The sequence below is a fragment of the Cherax quadricarinatus genome, chromosome 16 (genome assembly GCF_038502225.1).
Source record: "Cherax quadricarinatus isolate ZL_2023a chromosome 16, ASM3850222v1, whole genome shotgun sequence".
Classification (NCBI taxonomy): Eukaryota; Metazoa; Arthropoda; class Malacostraca; order Decapoda; family Parastacidae; genus Cherax; species Cherax quadricarinatus.
The window spans coordinates 44224672-44246200 of NC_091307.1; the positions used below are offsets into that span (position 1 = coordinate 44224672).

At 40.3% G+C, this 21529-nt stretch overlaps 1 protein-coding gene across 1 annotated transcript in view; it reads left to right on the forward strand.

The window, feature by feature from the left end:
- LOC128688798 (nephrin-like) overlaps window positions 1–21529 on the forward strand; it is a 625489-nt gene that overhangs the window by 599803 nt on the left and 4157 nt on the right. Inside the window, exon 12 of the mRNA XM_070085659.1 lies at window positions 1865–2194. Coding sequence (XP_069941760.1) covers window positions 1865–2194 — 330 coding nt within the window. The remainder of the gene's footprint in view (window positions 1–1864; window positions 2195–21529) is intronic.

The following is a 21529-nucleotide window of genomic DNA, read 5'->3' on the forward strand; positions in this document are numbered from 1 at the left end:
TATGAACGATTTTAAAAAGCGCCAAAGGCACTGCTTGCTGGCTTCCACATGACACCATTATTCAAATTGGAATGTGACAGAGGAGCAAGTTCGTAAAGAATGTTTTCATTTCAGAAGTTATTAAAATTATATGTGATTCTGTTGAATAACAGACTTGGATTGACTTTATGGCATTAGTCTTTCTGCTGATAGTTATCACATTGCCATTACGCTGTAATATTTTGAACCGTTTATCATCCATATGTAGCTCTGCTGCAAGAGCGATATCTACATCACGGTTTACAGATACATCTGCGACAATGCCAGTTGACTGATACACCAGGCGGTGGGGTTCAAGTTCAGTACATGTTGAGTGTGCTTGCTGCACAAACATAATGCGATCCTGTTGTCTTTGAATTCCAGGCTGAGGTGCAGGTGGTTGTGTTGCTTTGAGGTAGGAATATGAACCTCTGTGAACGTCTCTAATACATAATAAATAGGAAAAATTAACAAATAGCACTGACCCATTTTGTTTATATGCTGTGTGTGATGTTCCGACCAGGAGTCATTCCTCCACATGTTTCAAACATTTGCATCAAGAACAGTTCGACGATCTGATTGGAGGAGTGTCCGCCTCAAAATTGATCAAGATCACGAATGTTAAAGTTGTCTTTCTTTGTAAATAGTGTGTATTCATCTGGTGGCATAATTTGCGCTAATGCTTCCGTCTGTTGCAGATACACCAAGGTAGACTTTGCACTAGAGAGATACCCTGCAACCTGGAAATGAGGAATCATATTCTTCACGCACTACAGATGGAACCTACAGTCTTTTTTTCATTTCAGCAATTATGATTCTTATTTCGGATGCAGGTTTGAGCCCAGGTGCGATGATATTACACCTCAGCTTTCAGAGCATTTAGTATGTGCTCTGAAATCACTGGCACAATATAAGACAGTCGTTTCTAATTCTTGAGTTACTAAGTTGCTTACAACTTTTTTGCGTTTGACTGGGATTCCAGTGTCTACAGTTATGGTTCCTGCACCGATTGTGCAGTCACTCTTAATATCAAATGCAGGAACACCTGAACGCAGTTTTAGTGTTTCGTTTTCTTGCTGACGATTTTCTCTTCTCAGCTGTAATTGTTATTTTTCTCGTGTGTAGTTCTTCCGGAAAACATGAACGTTCAGCGGATGAATTTTTATAGATGATCTTTCATCCCATCATCTTGCGTGATGATCGTCAACACAAGCCTCCTGCGGCCCTTATTTTCAACATTTACAAAACCCGTCGAACTCATTGTACGATTATTTGTAATGAGAAGCAGTGTGAATAAGTATGGTGTCCATAGTACACTAATGCAATAATACATTAGAAATGCATATGTTACACACTGAATGTACATTATATGTACATTAGTATGACATTTATGTTTCTAATTTTGCCATAAATGTTTCCATGGAAAACATGATAAAAGACGTTTATTGAATTTTGGTTGTGTCATTGCAAACAACAACAACAATAGCATCAGAGTTCAAGTAAGACCTTAATGGGGGTGAGTGAGGAAGGTGGGACAGGCGAAGAAAAGCGTTGGAGAGAAGTCTCTTCGGTCGAAGAAAAGTTCCAGGATTTAAACCCAGGGATTATAATCCAAGTCCGTCCCACGAACTAGGCGCTCGTGGGACGGACTTGGAGAAACATATGGAAAAAAAAAGGCATAGAGAAGCAGTAAACGGAAATTTAACGGGGGCTTTTGAAGTGTTCTTTATACTACACTTACACATATTTCCCGACCTTTTTCTGAGGGAGGGGGGGAAGGGGTTGACCTATTACTCTCAGACTATTTGCTAAGTGTATTGAATCTGTGGCTACTTTTTTATTCCAGCTGCTGTCAAGCCGCCCCCAACACACAGCAATGTGGCGGCGCCCCTAAATATCAACTCTATCATCGCCCTGGTGGTGGGTGGCGTGGGCGGCCTGTTGGTGGTGGCAGTGGTAGTCTGTGCGGTGGTGCGCCTGCGGCTGGAGCGGCGGCCAGAGCCGCAGCTGGAGCCTGCCAGCGTAATGGAGGGCGTGAGTGGCGTTGAGATGAGTTCCGGGGAGGATGCCTTCCTTCCAGCTCTCGTTACCACCCTTGATGATCTACCTCCTCCCCCATCATCCCCAGCAGACCCCGACGAGAAGAATCCTGATGTTATTCCCCACTTAGGTGCGTGTAGTTACCTGAATGTACTTACCTATTTGTACTTACCTACAAACGGTTACAGGTGTTGAAACTTTGCTTCTGGTTCCGACTCCCAACTCGCTGCCTGTCAGATTAAATTTACCTTAGCCTCGTGGACCCTTCACGCTGAAGAAATACTTCCTGACACCCCTATGACTCATTTGTCCACAAATTCAGATCGAGCCTCCGTATACCTGTTTCCCGCCATTCAAACAGCCTATTCCTGTTCACTCTATCAATCCAACTGATTTTTCTGACTTCTAATGAAATTAGGTTCAATTCTGTTACCCTCCCCTTAGGTCACAAACCTCGGCGCAAACCTTTGCACTTTCTCTGGTTTTTAATGTTTTTTTTTTTTCAGGTGTGAACTTCATGCTAGTGTTCTTTACTCTAAAATGGTACCGACAGATATTGTATAACAGGTTCTGATAAAACGCTTATCGCAGAGGTCTTTCAGTTCATGGTAGTATGTCTGCCACAGTGCACTACCGTATGTCTGCCACAGTGCACTACCGTATGTCTGCCACAGTGCACTCCCGTATGTCTACCACAGTGCACTACCGTATGTCTGCCACAGTGCACTCCCGTATGTCTGCCACAGTGCACTCCCGTATGTCTGCCACAGTGCACTACCGTATGTCTGCCACAGTGCACTCCCGTATGTCTGCCACAGTGCACTACCGTATGTCTGCCACAATGCACTACCGTATGTCTGCCACAGTGCACTACCGTATGTCTGCCACAGTGCACTCCCGTATGTCTGCCACAGTGCACTACCGTATGTCTGCCACAATGCACTACCGTATGTCTGCCACAATGCACTACCGTATGTCTACCACAGTGCACTCCCGTATGTCTGCCACAATGCACTACCGTATGTTTACCACAGTGCACTACCGTATGTCTATCACAGTGCACTCCCGTATGTCTGCCACAATGCACTACCGTATGTCTGCCACAATGCACTGCCGTATGTCTACCACAGTGCACTCCCGTATGTCTGCCACAATGCACTCCCGTATGTCTACCACAGTGCACTACCGTATGTCTATCACAGTGCACTCCCGTATGTCTGCCACAATGCACTACCGTATGTCTGCCACAATGCACTGCCGTATGTCTACCACAGTGCACTCCCGTATGTCTACCACAGTGCACTCCCGTATGTCTACCACAGTGCACTCCCGTATGTCTGCCACAATGCACTCCCGTATGTCTACCACAATGCACTCCCGTATGTCTACCACAGTGCACTCCCGTATGTCTACCACAGTGCACTCCCGTATGTCTGCCACAATGCACTCCCGTATGTCTACCACAGTGCACTCCCGTATGTCTGCCACAATGCACTACCGTATGTCTGCCACAATGCACTCCCGTATGTCTACCACAGTGCACTCCCGTATGTCTGCCACAATGCACTGCCGTATGTCTACCACAGTGCACTCCCGTATGTCTACCACAGTGCACTCCCGTATGTCTACCACAGTGCACTCCCGTATGTCTGCCACAATGCACTCCCGTATGTCTGCCACAATGCACTGCCGTATGTCTACCACAGTGCACTCCCGTATGTCTGCCACAATGCACTCCCGTATGTCTTTCCCTTCGAGGTCTGCAACCTCTACATTTATTATGGGTAGGTAAAGAATGTTTGTTGTTGCAGGGTTCGAGTCACAACTCCTGGACCCACCTCCGGTCCATCTCTGGTCGTATCTCCTCTTAAATTAATGTATGGATCCTGCCTCCACTACAAAACTCTACAGACTATTCTACTTCATGACAACTCTTATGACTGAAGAAGTACTTCATAACATCCCTGTGACTCATCTAAGTTTTCATATTCCAAGTGTTTTCCTTCTTGCTGTGTTCCATCTCTGAAACATCCTCTCCCTATTCACCTTGTCAGTTCTTCTCAGCATTTTATATATCGTTATCACATATCCCCTTTCCCACCTGTCCTCCAGTAACGTCAGGCTGGTTTCCGTTAATTAACCTCTACTCTCCTGTGTATTTATGTGTCAGTGAATACTCACCTATTTGTGGTTGCAGGGGTCGAGACTCAGCTCTTGGCCCCGCCTCTTCACTGACCGCTACTGGGTCCTCTTTCTCCTGCTCCTTGAGCTTTATCATACCTCGTCTTAAAACTATAATAATATAATAATATCTTTATTTACTACCAGTACATGTACAAGGTATACAGTCCTAGCTGCCATCACTGACATACTACTATATACAAAGCCCCTTGTTATGCTGAACATTTCGGGCACATTAGGTCAGTGTCCCAGGATGCGACCCACACCAGTCAACTAACACTCAGATACCCATTTTACTGATGGGGAACATAGACAACAGATGGAAAGAAACACGCCCAATGTTTCTACTCTGGCTGGGAATCGAACCCAGGCCCTCGCCGTGTGAAGCGAGAGTATTAGCCACCAGAGCCCCTAATGTATGGTTCCTGACTCCACTACATCACTGTGGCTGAAGAAATACTTCCTAACATTCATTTGGCTCATCTGAGTCTTCAACTTCCAATTGTGACCCCCTGTTTCTGTGTCCCCTCTCTGGAACATCCTGTCTCTGTCCACCTTATCTGTTCCATGAAGTATTTTTTATGTCGTTATCATGTCACAACTGATCCTCCTGTCCTCCAGTGTCGTCAGACCTATTTCCCTTAACCTTTTCTCTTAGCTCTGGAACTAGCCTTGTTGTCAATCTTTGCACTTTCTTTAATTTCTTGACGTGCTTGACCAGGTGTAGGGGTTCCAAACTGGTGTTGCGTATTCCAGTATGGGCCTGACGTACACAGTGTACAGAGTCTTGAACGATTCCTTACTGAGGTATCGGAACGCTATTCTCAGGTTTGCTAGGTGCCCATACGCCGCAGCAGTTATCTAGTCAATGTGTGCTTTCGGCGACGTGCTCGGTATTATACTCATCCCTAGATCTTTCTCCTTGAGTGAGATTTGCAGTCTTTGGTCACTTAGCCTACACTCTGTCTGCAGTCCTCTTTGCCCTTCACCGATCTTCATGATTTAGCGTTTGGTGGGGTTAAATCTAGGAGCCAGTTGCTGGACCTCGCATCCAGCCTGTCCAGGTCTCTTTGTAGACTTGTCTGGTCCGCATCTGATTTAATTCTCCTCATTAACTTCACATCATCTGCAAACAGGGACACTTCTGAGTCCATCCCTTCCGTCATGTCATTCACATATACCAAGAATAGCACTAGTCCCAGGACTGACCTGCTGTGGGAACACGCTCGTCACGGGCGCCCACTGTGATACCTCGTCACGTACCATGACTCGTTGTTGCCTCCCTGTCAGGTATTCTCTGATCCATTGCAGTGTCATTCCTGTTTTACGTGCCTGATCCTCTAGCTTCTGCACAAATCTTTTGTGAGGAACCATGTCGAAGGCCTTCTTGCAGTCCAAGAAAATGCAATCAACCCACCCCTCCCTCTCGTGTCTTACTTCAGTTACCTTGTGTGTGTGTAGTGGTCGAGGGAGGACGCGTGTTGTCTACTCCACAAACGGTTGGTCAGGAAAAGCCTGATAACTGACACACCAGTAAACGTGAACCAGCACATTCATGGAACTAAATATTAGCGAAAACATGGATATTATATGTGTTAGGTATCACCATTTACCTATTGCTTTCACGGCGAATATCTAATATATATATTTTTTATTGGTGCTGTATAACAATATCTGGTGCTATAAAACGATGTCACTGTGTACATATGGCATAGTGGATTGTGTTAACTATTTTAATTAGATCGGCTGGCCACCGACGCTCACTCACCACACCACCCATCTCTCCCATAAATTCCTTATCATAATCTCTTTTAGTGCATTAATGAATTTGCATCGCGAAATTGCAAGATTACTTCCACTATCTGGTTATTTTCTCTTGTAGATGCATAACAAGGGGCCAGGCTCATCTTAAATGCCTGGAGTCAACATGTTCCTATTCCTATTACTTTCGTGTTGCAATCAACACATCATCAGAAGCTTGCAAAATTGCAGAAAAGAGGAGGATTTCCACGCGAATACGTTCCCAGAGGACCGCGTTCACTGGAGTGAGAGAGGGAGAGAGGAGAAGGTACCAGAGGTGCCCACAGACACAACAGCCAGAGGGATGAATATTGTAGCATATTCATCCCTCTGGCTGTTGTGTCTGTGGGCACTTCTGGCACCTTCTCTCTCCCTCTCTTACTCCAGTGAATGCGGTCCTCTGGGAACGTATTCGCGTGGAAACCCTAATCTTTTCTGCAATTTTGCAAGCTTCTGATGATGTGTTGATTGCAACACGAAAGGTGTTGAAGATATTGGCCTTACCAGCTATGTGTAATTTATATATATAAATATAGGAAACACTTAGCTGATAAATGACAGCAAATCGTCTACACAGCCGCCCCTGCAGACGAGGTCTAGAAGCTGTCGAAACCATCTCAACATGGGCTGTCAAAAAAATATAATTTGTAAGTTATAAATTACCCCTAGGGGGTGTTATGTCAGCATATTTCATACACTGGTGGCTGACGATGTACGTACTTGTTTGGACTCAAAAGTCCACACCTTACTGCCGACTATAGGTTGATTACAAACTCCTTGCGACTCAAGAACTGCGCAGTCCCCCGATCTACAAGAAATTCGTAACATACCTTGCTCTTGTAGCGTGAGCTATGGTGTTCTCAACACCTTCGACAGGTATCGGTGACTTGATAGAAGCTGAAGTGTCCTTGGATGTCCACGTCTTCCATTGTCTAGGAAACGCACACTGGTACACTATGTTCCACAAGATTTGTCTTTATTGTTCACAATGTATCACAAGAGAAGCTGATCACACTTCTCTTAAGTGTTTATTGTGTTTTGTGAGACACTTTATTCACACTAACGCACAGATCAGTGTTCTTTGCTGGTTATCCTGGCGTCAGTGTGACTCTCACTAGAGTCAAAGTTAGTCTGGCGACGCCACACCGCCCCAAGCCGTCACTGCCCTAGCACAAAAAAAAAAAAACGCTGACCTAGTACCTTGCATCCTTGTCACCTCCTCGATGAAGCAAAGCAGAATGTTTGTTTCTTGCTGTCTTAAGCATAGACAACAATGTACACTATCTTTACTATGGTAATAAAGTGGGAGCAGGATTTTCCTTAATTGTCCTGCTAAAGTAAGAGATGTACTGTCTCTTATAAAAATACACTTTGCAACACCGCTGCAAGGAGCAGAGGTCACTTGACTACGTGGCATAGCATCTGTGATCAATTACTCACTCTAGCAGTAAACAAGACGCTCGCCCCTTCTGAGAGGGCTTGGCCCCTCAGGGCTGAAAGGGCTGAAGGGGGCTGATACCCCCCTCCTGGAGAAAATTTCTCCACAAAAGGCCTAGAGCTATCATTCTACTCCTCCCGTGGTTGCTTTGCATCTTGCATCGCTTGGTTTTGCGATATTTGCTTAATATATACATACACACACACACACACACACACACACACACACACACACACACACACACACACATACACACACACACACACACACACACACACACACACACACACACACACACACACACACACACACACACACACACACACACACATATATATATATATATATATATATATATATATATATATATATATATATATATATATATATATATATATATATATATATATATATATATATATATATATATATATATATATATATATATATATATATGTAGTAGGTTGGTAGACAGCAACCATCCAGGGAGGTACTACCGTCCTACCAAGTGAGTGTGAAACGAAAGCCTGTAATTGTTTTACATAATGGTAGGATTGCTGGTGTCTCTTGTCTGCCTTATAAATATGCAAGATTACAGATACGTCTTACTACTTCTACTTACACTTAGGTCACACTACACATACATGTACACGTTTATTTATACACACTCATCTGAGTTTTCTTTGATTTTATCTTAATAGTTCTTGGTCTTGTTACTTTTCCTTTTATATCCATGGGGAAGTGGAATAAGAATCTTTCCTCCGTAAGCCATGCGTGTTGTAAAAGTCAACTATAATGCCGGGAACAATGGGCTAGTAACCCCTTTACCTGTAATAATTACTAAAAAGATTAATAAGAAGAAAATTGTCAAAGTGGGAAGTCTGAATGTGCGTGGATGTTGTGCGAATGATAAGAAAGAGATGATTATGGATGTTATGAGTGAGAAGAAGCTGGATGTCCTGGCTTTAAGTGAAACAAAGCTGAAAGGGAGGACAGTTTCATTGGAGAGGAATAAACGGGATTAGGTAAGGGGTTTCAAATAGAGTTAAGGCTAAAGAAGGAGTAGCAATAATAAGAACATAAGAACATAAGAAAGGAGGAACACTGCAGGAGGCCTGTTGGCCCATACTAGGCAGGTCCTTTACAATTCATCCCACTAACAAAACATTTGCCCAACCCAATTTTCAATGCCACCCAAGAAATAAGCTCTGATGTGAAAGTCCCACTCAAATTCAACCCCTCCCACTCATGTACTTATCCAACCTAAATTTGAAGCTACCCAAAGTCCTAGCCTCAATAACCCAACTAGGTAGACTGTTCCACTCATCAACTACCCTATTTCCAAACCAATACTTTCCTATGTCCTTTCTAAATCGAAACTTATCTAATTTAAATCCATTACTGCGGGTTCTCTCTTGGAGAGACATCCTCAAGACCTTATTAATATCTCCTTTATTAATACCTATCTTCTACTTATACTTATAATGTTGAAGTATGAGCTATGTCAGGAAAAGAGGAACTATAAATGTATTAATTCAAGGATTATGTGGAGTAAAATAAAGGTTGGAAGTAAAAAGTGAGTTATAGTAAGCGTATATGCACCTGGAGAAGAGAGAAGTGTAGAGGAGAGAGAGAGATTTTGGGAAATGTTGAGTAAATGCGTGGGGAGTTTTGAACAAAGTGTGAGAGTAATGGTGGTTGGGGATTTCAATGCTAAAGTGGGCAAAAATGTTGTGGAGGGAGTAGTAGGTAAATCTGGGGTGCCAGGGGTAAATGAAAATGGGGGAACCTTTAATTGAGCTATGTGTAGAAAGAGGTTTGGTAATAAGTAATACATATTTTATGAAAAAGAGGATAAATAAGTATACAAGGTTTGATATAGCATGTAATGAAAGTAGTTTGTTAGATTATGTATTGGTGGATAAAAGGTTGACGGGTAGGCTCCAGGATGTACACGTTTATAGAGGGGCAACTGATAAATCGGATCATTATTTAGTTGTAGCTACAGTTAGAGTAAGAGGTAGATAGGAAGAGAGGAAAGTGGCAACAACAAGTAAGAGGGAGGTGAGAGTGTATAAACTAAGGGAGGAGGAAGTTCGGGTGAGATATAAGCAACTATTGGCAGAAAGGTGGGCTGGTGCAAGTAAGAGTAGTGGGGGGGGGTTGAAGAGGGTTGGAATAGTTTTAAAAATGCAGTAGTAGAATGTGGGACAGAAGTTTGTGGTTATAGGAGGGTGGGTGCAGGAGGAAAAAGGAGTGATTGGTGGAATGATGAAGTAAAGGGTGTGAGAAGAGAGAAAAAGTTAGCTTATGAGAGGTTTTTACAAAGCAGAAGTGTTATACGAAGAATAGAGTATATGGAGAGTAAAAGAAAGGTGAAGAGAGTGGTGAGAGAGTGCAAAAGGAGAGCAGGTGATAGAGTGGGAGAGGCACTGTCAAGAAATTTTAATGAAAGCAAGAAAAAATTTTGGAGTGAGTTAAACAAGTTAAGAAAGCCTAGGGAAAGTATGGATTTGTCAGTTCCAAATAGAGTAGTGGAGTTAGTAGATGGGGAGATGGAGGTATTAGGTAGATGGCTAGAATATCTTGAGGAACTTTTAAATGTCGACGAAGAAAAGGAGGCGGTAATTTCAAGCACTGGCCAGGGAGGTATACCATCTTTTAGGAGTGAAGAAGAACAGAATGTAAGTGTGGGGGAGGTACGTGAGGCATTACATAGAATGAAAGGGGGTAAAGCAGCTGGAACTGATGGGATCATGACAGAAATGTTAAAAGCAGGGGGGGATATAGTGTTGGAGTGGTTGGTATTTTTGTTTAATAAATGTATGAAAGAGGGGAAGGTACCTTGGGATTGGCAGAGAGCATGTATAGTTCCTTTAAATAAAGGGAAGGGGGACAAAAGAGATTGTAAAAATTATAGAAGAATAAGATTACTGAGTATACCAGGAAAAGTGTACGGTAGGGTTATAATTGAAAGAATTAGAGGTAAGACAGAATTTAGGATTGCGGATGAGCAAGGAAGTTTCAGAGTGGGTAGGGGATGTGCAAATCAAGTGTTTCCATTGAAGCATGTATGTGAACAGTATTTAGATAAAGGTAGGGAAGTTTTTATTGCATTTATGGATTTAGAAAAGGCATATGATAGAGTGGATAGGGGAGCAATGTGGCAGATGTTGCAAGTATATTGAATAGGTGGTAAGTTACTAAATGCTGTAAAGAGCTTTTATGAGGCTAGTGAGGCTCAGGTTATGGTGTGTAGAAGAGAGGGAGAATACTTCCCAGTAAAAGTAGGTCTTAAACAGGGATGTGTAATGTCACCAAGGTTGTTTAATATATTTATAGATGGGGTTGTAAAAGAAGTAAATGCTAGGGTGTTCGGGAGAGGGGTGGGATTAAATTATAGGGAATCAAATACAAAATGGGAATTGACACAATTGCTTTTTGCTGATGATACTGTGCTTATGGGAGATTTTAAAGTAAAATTGGAAAGGTTAGTGGACGAGTTTGGGAGTGTGTGTAAAGGTAGAAAGTTGAAAGTGAACATAGAAAAGAGTAAGGTGATGAGCGTATGAAATGTTTTAGATAAAGAAAAATTGGATATCAAATTGGGGAGGAGGAGTATGGAAAAAGTGAATGTTTTCAGATGTTTGGCAGTTGACGTGTCGGCTGATGGATTTATGAAGGATGAGGTTAATCATAGAATTGAGGAGGGAAAAAAGGCGAGTGATACATTGAGGTATATGTGAAGACAGGAAACGTTATCCATAGAGGCAAAGAAGGGAATTTATGAAAGTATACTAGTACCAACACTCTTATATGGGTGTGAAACTTGGGTTGTAAATGCTGCAGGGAGGAGGTGGTTGGAGGCAGTGGAGATGTCCTGTGTAAGGGCAATGTGTGGTATAAATATTATGCAGAAAATTAGGAGTGTGGAAATTAGGAGGTGTAGGGTTAATAAAAATATAAGTCAGAGGGCTGAAGAGCAGTTGTTGAGGTGGTTTGGTCATTTAGAGAGAATGGATCAAAGTAGAATGACATGGAGAGCATATAAATCTGTAGGGGAAGGAAGGTGGGATAGGGGTTGTCCTCGAAAGGGTTGGAAGGAAGGGGTAAGGGAGGTTTTGTAGGCGAGGGGCTTGGACTTCAAGCAGGCGTGTGTAAGCGTGTTTGATAGGAGTGAATGAAGACGAATGGTATTTGGGACCTGACGAGCTGTTGAAATGTGAGCAGGGTAATATTTAGTGAAGGGATTCAGGGAAACCAGTTATTTTTATATAGCTGGACTTGAGTCCTGGAAATGGAAAGTACAATGCCTGCACTCTAAAGGAGGGGTTTGGGATATTAGTGGTTGTTGTGTATCTTTATACTTATATGCTTCTAAACTGTTGTATTCTGAGCACCTCTGCAAAAACAGTGATTATGTGTGAGTGAGGTGAAAGTGTTCAATGATGATGAAAGTATTTTTTTTTTTTTGAGATTTTTTCTTTTTAGGACTCCCTGCCTCGGTGGGAGACGGCCGACTTGTTAATATATAATTAATTAATTAATATATATATATATATATATATATATATATATATATATATATATATATATATATATATATATATATATATATATATATATATATATATATATATATATATATATATATATATATATATATATATATATATATATATATATATATATATATATATATATATATATATATATATATACAAGGAATTCGCAAGAGCAGGCGAAATATACACAAACACTGATCTCTGGCTGAAGGAGACTCGAACCTACGAACCTTGGAGCAAAGTATGCAGTGCTATACCAATCTCACCACACTGCTCTTGTGAATTCCTTGCATTGCTAAAATCTCTAGTAAGGCTGATGCATGCAGGGGATGAGAAAGTAGGTAAGTTTTGGGATTGACAGGCACCTGGTGAGTAGGTAGAAGGCATAGTGTGTGTGTCAATGTCTTTCATCCTGCTTTCCATTGTCCGGGGGTCTGAGACTTTTTATTCTAGGATCAGATCAATTACATTGGACCCAGGAGGAGCACCAAGGAGACTGCTATTGGCTGGATCAATGGCTCGTGCTCCTGGTAAAATGGTGCTAATATTCTGGATCATCTGATGATTGGTAGAAACTATTTCACATGTGGTGGTGTTTAATGAAAGGCCCAGGCTTTCTCCCATGTCTTTAATTTTACTGATGTCCTCTAGGAGAGATTCTGCTGTACCAGCTAGGGTTCTATCATCCAGGAACCAGATATTGAGTTCGCTGGAGAGTGCTTCTGTGACTTCCTTGATGACCAAACAGAATTGAAAAAGGGCGAGAGAGTCCCCCTGTTGAACGCCCTCACATGAGTCAATTTCATGGTCCCCAAACAATAGTTTGGAAGTCACACTATAACACGTTTCTATGAAGGGATAAAGGGAAGGGAAGTTTCTATAAACTGCTTGGAGAGCAGCATCCCTTCTGACTGAGTTAAAAGCGTTGGCAAAGTTCAATTTGACCAAGGCTTTTTCATCAGACATGTTGTTGATATACACTAGTGCTGCATGGGCAGCTGCTTCACAGCCCTGTTGAACGCCAAAAACCGAGCTGAGTTGGTTTCAGCATTGCAGCAGCCTCTTGATTCACCCTTCTTACTGCAGCCTTGGCGACTAGGCGCCGAAGGGTGTTACCCATTGCAATGGGCCTAATTCTGCCATCCTTTTTCCGACCTGTGCCAGCCAGGCACAGGTTGGAAAATTTGGTGAGTTCAGACAGCAGCCTCTCTGGAACATCACCAAGTGCTGGATTGAGTATCTGTTATAAGTGTTGAGGCCTTAAACCGGTGAAACCTCCTGCTGAGCCCTGTGGAAATGACATAGCAGCTTTATACACATCGGCATCCTGTAAAGTTAGATGTTCTTCGCCTGCTGCAATATCAGGGAGGTCAATGTTGGTACTGGGAGCCCTGGGTGAATGTTTGTCCTTCAAAGCTTGCGCCGTGCTTACATCCTTGGGAGTGATGGTATCCTCACTGGTTATATGCCTCAGTGCTCCAATAGTATTACCCTCTACTATTTTTTTGCTAATTTGGGCTCTGATTTTTGAGAAGTCGGGTGTCCTGTTGTTGACATTTGCCTGGTGGGTGTTTGGCGCCCTAGGGATGAAACGGACGAGGTTGTTATCCCTTGGGAATGCATTTATTGCCCTAATAACATGCGTTGCTAGTGACTTGTCCCTCCTTGGTGGGACAGCCAAACAGGCATTGCCAAAAAGCAGCAGGTTGTGCCAGGATCTGTTGTTTGAAGGAGCATCGTTGACTTTCTTCAGAAGGTTAGTGAATTTGCTAGCAGCTTGAGGGCGAGCTGCTTTGGGGATGTGTGTCAGAGTCCTGGTGGATGTTAATTTGATTGCAGATTTGAGGTCCTCTGTAGAGGTGAAGTCACAGTAGCTGTCAGCCCTGTCTGCTGGTGGAGGCTGTTGGTTGTTCTCATTTGGAGCTCTCCTGGATCCTAGACATCCATTATGTGCACGGATGTTGCCAGTTGAGGGATTTAGCGCACATTCCCTGTAGCACACCCGGCAGATGCCTCGTCAACGACAGATTTGGCTCTGTCGTGAAGATTCCTGGGAACCCGCGACTACTTGAGACATTGCTGATATCGTGAGGGTGGGAGGGCGCCAGATGTGGGGTGACGGGCGAAGGACAGCATGGATGCATGGGGAATGAGGGTGGGGAGTAGCGAGCGGCGGAACTTGTAATTGGTGGGGCACTAAACGGCAATACCCTTGGTCAGGAAGTCAGTGTTCCTAGGCTGGGATGAGGGGAGGGGATCAGGGAGGGGGGGAGGGAGTGGCCCTGTGTGTTCGCTCAAGATGCACATCACTGACTAACTTTTGCTAATTGTTATACACTTACTGTTCCATATAGAAAAAAACCCTCGCCATTTGGCACACTAATCACCATGCTCACACTATTAACCGAGGAGTTCTGTTCACCACCCAATGACCGTGTCGTGGGCGGTCACTTCCTCCCCCAACCCACGACCCCGGTCGGTCACAGATGTAAACAAAACCTCCTCCACACCTCCACTGCCAGGATCCCCTCACCACCGCTACTTCCCAAATCCCAAAATGCACACTGCACTTTCACTGATACAGAAGCAACGGTCTGTTGCAGAGGATTGTCACAACTCTGTGATCTCCGGTGGATACTCACGATGATGTCTGCCGAAACTGGCCCGCGTAAACCATGTTGGTTCTTGGTTTACGCACAGTATGTATGGAGCCCCGTAAGAAAACACCATAAGTGTCCGGGGCCCAAGACTGTTCAACAGCCTCCCATCAAGCATTAGGGGAATTGCCAGTAAACCCCTGGCTGCCTTCAAGAGAGAGCTGGACAGATACCTAAAGTCAGTGCCGGAGCAGCCGGGCTGTGGCTCGTACGTTGGACTCCGTGCGGCCAGTAGTAACAGCCTAATTGATCAGGCCCTGATCCATCGGGAAGCCTGGTCATGGACCGGGCCGCGGGGGCGTTGATCCTCGGAATAACCTCCAGGTAACCAGGTAGCACACACACACACACACACACACACACACACACACACACACACATATATATATATATATATATATATATATATATATATATATATATATATATATATATATATATATATATATATATATATATATATATATATATATATATATATATATATACATATAATTTTTCCTCACCATTGCTTAAATACCACTCGTTCGTGGTTACAGTTCTATAAATACTGCTCGTTGAGGCTAGTTCACCAATTACGTGGAGCAGAATGAAATTAGCTATGAGGCACTCACACCATCGTACATCCTCGGATCATGATACAACACCTACCTCTGCTGGGTGTGTGATTCTTCTAGGATTTTATGGTCCTGTAGGTTAGACCATCGTGAATTTTCGCTCACAGTGAGGCGGGCAAAAACAACACGACTTCGTTTCTCCGGCTAGTCGTCGCAGTGTTGTTATTAAATACCATTCGTATATATATATATACATATATATATATATATATATATATATATATATATATATATATATATATATATATATATATATATATATATATATAATATGGTACAAAAGATTTAAGAGATACATTGTTGATATAAAGGTGGCATATAAGGTACATATTGTTACGTGTGTATCACCGATTATAGGGCGAAAATCTCATCCAGCTCCTCAGAGCTGGGGCGTGTGCCCAAAATACAGCAGGCATTACCCCTTTGAACAGCCGCACTGAGCCGCTGGAACAGAAAACTAGCTGCCCTGGGATCCCTAGTTACCCTGATGAGTCTTTTTCCCAGCTCCTTAAGGAATTTAGATGCATTCTTTCCCCGTGAGCCAAGGGTCTCTGAGCCTATGGGAACAAACATGTAATGATGGGCAAGTTCTTCATATTTTCTAGACTTTTGGGACTCCCTGAAGCTCGCACCTACCCCTCCTTCCTCCCTGGTGTAGTGGAGATAGGTATTAGCCAAGGTAGATGCACATGTATAGTCCCGCACCACCTGTTTCCCATCTGTCCAGGCTTGAAGGGTGATACCATCTAGACGCTTCTGGCTGCCATCAGATCTGCATAGCTGGGGTGGCTCCATTACTGCTGGGCATCCGGCTGTTGTGAGGCTCCTCTTGATAATGTTATTAACCTCCTCATGTCTTGCAATCTTTCCCTCGGATTTACGGCACACAAGACCATGGTACCCGAATCGGTCTGCTGCTTCACTGCCACAAATGCACCTGTGTTCGACGAGAATAGAGCGGCAAGTCGAAGGGCAACACCGATGCGGATGGTCTGTGGGTCGAGGCGTGTGCCAAGGCAGGAGTTGGGAACAGCCAACAGAAAATCAACTGCATGAGGGGCTCTCACTGCCAGGAGGCGGGCTCTATCCTTCCCTGACACTCTGAAGCATTGTTGAGGCTATATTTTCCACTATTGGACCATCCCAGTGCGATTGTTTGTAGTTGTTGGGGGGAGCAGGTCTGGTTTCAGAGCCCGTTAGATTATCCCAGATCATGGCTCCGTCAATGAACTTTTGGTCCTGGACTCCAATCTTGTCCCTAAGATGTTCAGGGAGAATTGCTGCTACAAGCCCTCTGGATTCAATACATGAAGACAGAAAAGCAGGTAGCGCAATCTGTGATGACTTGCGGACACCAATGCCTCCTAGTCTGACTGGAAGTGTAGCTTGGTTCCACTGCCCGTCTTCTAGAGTAAGGTTAAGTATTTTCGCAAAAATCTGCCTCAGGATACTGTCATATTCGTGCAGTATAGGGTTATCATATGAAGGTGCACATCTTGGGAAATATGTCAACCTAGGCAGACTCAAGCACTTTGCGAGAAGGTACAAGGCATCGTGGGTGTCCAGATTGCCTATTCGTTGTTCCATTCTCCTTAACTCTTCCAATTTATTCCTGAGAATTGTGTCAATGGCATTGCTTCCCAGAGGTGCTTCTAGCAAGACACTGTTTGTGGGGGCAATGACTGCTGCTCCTGGTAGTTTTGATCTCACTGCATTTATCACTTGTTGATTGACTGAGATGATTTCACATTTGGATGGAATCAGGATGAGACCCGTTTCCTGTCCCCGTGTCATTACCTGTGTAAGATCATGTAGGAGGGACTCCTTTGTGCCTACTAGTGTGCCATCATCTAGGAACCAGATGTTTAGCTCGCTGGTCAGTCTCACTGTGATTTCCCTAACTGCTATAAAGAAGAGAAATGGTGCAAGAGGATCTCCTTGTTGGACACCCTCCGATGATGTGATTTCATGCTCTCCAAAGAGAAGCATTGATTCCTTGCTATACCCAGCTGCAACAAAAGGGAAAAGACCAGGGAAATGTTTTTGTACTGCTGCTAATACCACGTCTCTTTTCAGGAGTTTGAATGCATTCTTGAAATCTAATTTTACCACTGCATTGTCCTCAGGCAGGTTGTTGATATACGCCCTTGTTGCATGAACCGCTGCTTCACTTCCTTGAGAGACCACAAAGCCAAGCTGGTTTGGTTGAAGCATCATGGCTGCCTCTGCACGAATACTTCGGACAACAGCTTTGGATACGAGGCGGCGTAACGTGTTGCCTACTGCAATTGGCCGAATTCCTCCATCCTTTTTTTTAAGTGCACAAAGTGTTGCAACAAAAAAGAAAGGTCTAATTTCATCAGGAATCAGATATATATATATATATATATATATATATATATATATATATATATATATATATATATATATATATATATATATATATATATATATATATATATATATATATATATATATATATATATATATATATATATGTCGTGCCTAATATGTAAAACTGGTCAATTAGCAAGAACTCATTTAAAATTAAGTCCTTTCTAAAATTTTCTCTTATACGTTTAAAGATATATTTTTTTCATTAATGTTGATGTAAAAATTTATAATTTTGCACCAAAAGGAACTTAGAAAACTTACCTAACCTTATTATAACAAGAACAATTTATTTTAGCCTAACCCAACTAAATATATTTTAAGTATGTTTACAATAATTTAGTACTAAACAAACACAATCAAATATATATTTTTCGTTAGGTTCAGAATGATTTTGGCGAAATTATTGCATACAAAAATTTTCACTTGTCCTATATGGCAAGATGAGCGTTGCTATTTAAGCCAAGATCGCAAGTTCTGCCTATTCGGCACGACATATATATATATATATATATATATATATATATATATATATATATATATATATATATATATATATATATATATATATATATATACATATATATATATATATATATATATATATATATATATATATATATATATATATATATATACATATATATATATACATATATATATATATATATATATATATATATATATATATATATATATATATATATATATATATATATATATATATATATATATATATTATATATATATATATATATATATATATATATATATATATATATATATATATATATATATATATATATATATATATATATATATATATGTCGTGCCGAATAGGCAGAACTTGCGATCTTGGCTTAAATAGCAACTCTCATCTTGCCATATAGGACAAGTGAAAATTTGTGTATGCAATAATTTCGCAAAAATCATTCTGAACCTAACGAAAAAAAAAAAAATTTCACTGTGTTTGTTCAGTATTAAATTATTGTAAACAAATCTAAAATATATTTAGTTGGGTTAGGCTAAAATAAATTGCGCTTATTATAATAAGGTTAGGTAAGTTTTCTAAGTTCCTTTTGGTGCAAAATTATAAATTTTTACATCAACATTAATGAAAAAAATATATCTTTAAGCGTATAAGAGTAAATTTTAGAAAGGACTTAATTTTAAATGAGTTCTTGCTAATTGACCAGTTTTACATATTCGGCACGACATATATATATATATATATATATATATATATATATATATATATATATATATATATATATATATATATATATATATATATATATATATATATATACATATATATATATATATATATATATATATATATATATATATATATATATATATATATATATATATATATATATATACATATATATATATATATATATATATATATATATATATATATATATATATATATATATATATATATATATATATACATATATATATACATATATATATATATATATATATATATATATATATATATATATATATATATATATATATATATATATATATATATATACTATATATATATTATATATAATTATATACATAATTGAAAGAATTAGAGGTAAGACAGAATGTAGGATTGCGGATGAGCAGGGAGGCTTCAGAGTGGGTAGGGGATGTGTAGATCAAGTGTTTACATTGAAGTATATATGTGAACAGTATTTAGATAAAGGTAGGGAAGTTTTTATTGCATTTATGGATTTAGAAAAGGCATATGATAGAGTGGATAAGGGAGCAATGTGACAGATGCTGCAAGTATATGGAATAGGTGGTAAGTTACTAAATGCTGTGAAGAGCTTTTATGAGGATAGTGAGGCTCAGGTTATGGTGTGTAGAAGAGAGGGAGAATACTTCCCGGTAAAAGTAGGTCTTAGACAGGGATGTGTAATGTCACCATGGTTGTTTAATATATTTATAGATGGGGTTGTAAAAGAAGTAAATGCTAGGGTGTTCGGGAGAGGGGTGGGATTAAATTATGGGGAATCAAATTCAAAATGGGAATTGACACAGTTACTTTTTGCTGATGATACTGTGCTTATGGGAGATTCTAAAAAAAAATTGCAAAGGTTAGTGGATGAGTTTGAGAATGTGTGTAAAGGTAGAAAGTTGAAAGTGAACATAGAAAAGAGTAAGGTGATGAGGGTATCAAATGATTTAGATAAAGAAAAATTGGATATCAAATTGGGGAGGAGGAGTATGGAAGAAGTGAATGTTTTCAGATACTTGGGAGTTGACGTGTCGGCGGATGGACTTATGAAGGATGAAGTTAATCATAGAATTGATGAGTGAAAAAAGGTGAGTGGTGCGTTGAGGTATATGTGGAGTCAAAAAACGTTATCTATGGAGGCAAAGAAGGGAATGTATGAAATTATACTAGTACCAACACTCATATATGGATGTGAAGCTTGGGTAGTAAATGCAGCAGCGAGGAGACGGTTGGAGGCAGTGGAGATGTCCTGTCTAAGGGCAATGTGTGGTGTAAATTCGGAGTGTGAATATTAGGAGAAGGTGTGGAGTTAGTAAAAGCATTAGTCAGAGGGCACAAGAGGGGTTGTTGAGGTGGTTTGGTCATTTAGAGAGAATGGATCACAGTAGAATGACATGGAAAGCATATAAATCTATAGGGGAAGGAAGGAGGGGTAGGGGTCGTTCTCGAAAGAGTTGGAAAGAGGGGGTAAAGGAGGTTTTGTGGGCGAGGGGCTTGGACTTCCAGCAAGCGTGCATGAGCGTGTTAGATAGGAGTGAATGGAGGCGAATGATACTTGGGACCTGACGATCTGTTGGAGTGTGAGCAGGGTAATATTTAGTGAAGGGATTCAGGGAAACCGGTTATGTTCATATAGTAGGACTTGAGTCCTGGAAATGGGAAGTACAAAGCCTGCACTTTAAAGGAGGGGTTTGGGATATTGGCAGTTTGGAGGGATATGTTGTGTATCTTTATACATATATGCTTCTAAGCTGTTGTATTCTGAGCACCTCTGCAAAAGCAGTGATAATGTGTGAGTGTGGTGAAAGTGTTGAATGATGATGAAAGTATTTTCTTTTTGGGGATTTTCTTTCTTTTTTGGGTCACGCTGCCTCGGTGGGAGACGGCCTACTTGTTGAAAATATATATATATATATATATATATATATATATATATATATATATATATATATATATATATATATATATATATATATATATATATATATATATGTATATATATATATATATACATTTATATATATATATCTTTATATATATATATATATATATATATATATATATATATATATATATATATATATATATGTATATATATATATATATATATATATATATATATATATATATATATATATATATATATATATATATATACATATATGCATATATATATATACATATGGTTGTTTTGCATACATATATGTATATATATATATATATATATATATATATATATATATATATATATATATATATATATATATATGTATGTATAAATATATATATATATATATATATATATTTATATATATATATATATATATATATATATATATATATATATATATATATATATATATATATATAAGAAAAAAGGAACACTGCAACAGGACTACTGGCCTATGCGAGGCAGGCCCAGTTTCCCTACTGGCTTCAGATCACTGACCTAGTGACCTCAAGCTCACTGACTGTCTGACCTTACTGACCTAGTGAGGTGAGACGCGTCACTAGTCAGGTCCAACTCACACCCACCCACACCCACTCATGTATTTATCCAACCTATTTTTAAAGCTACA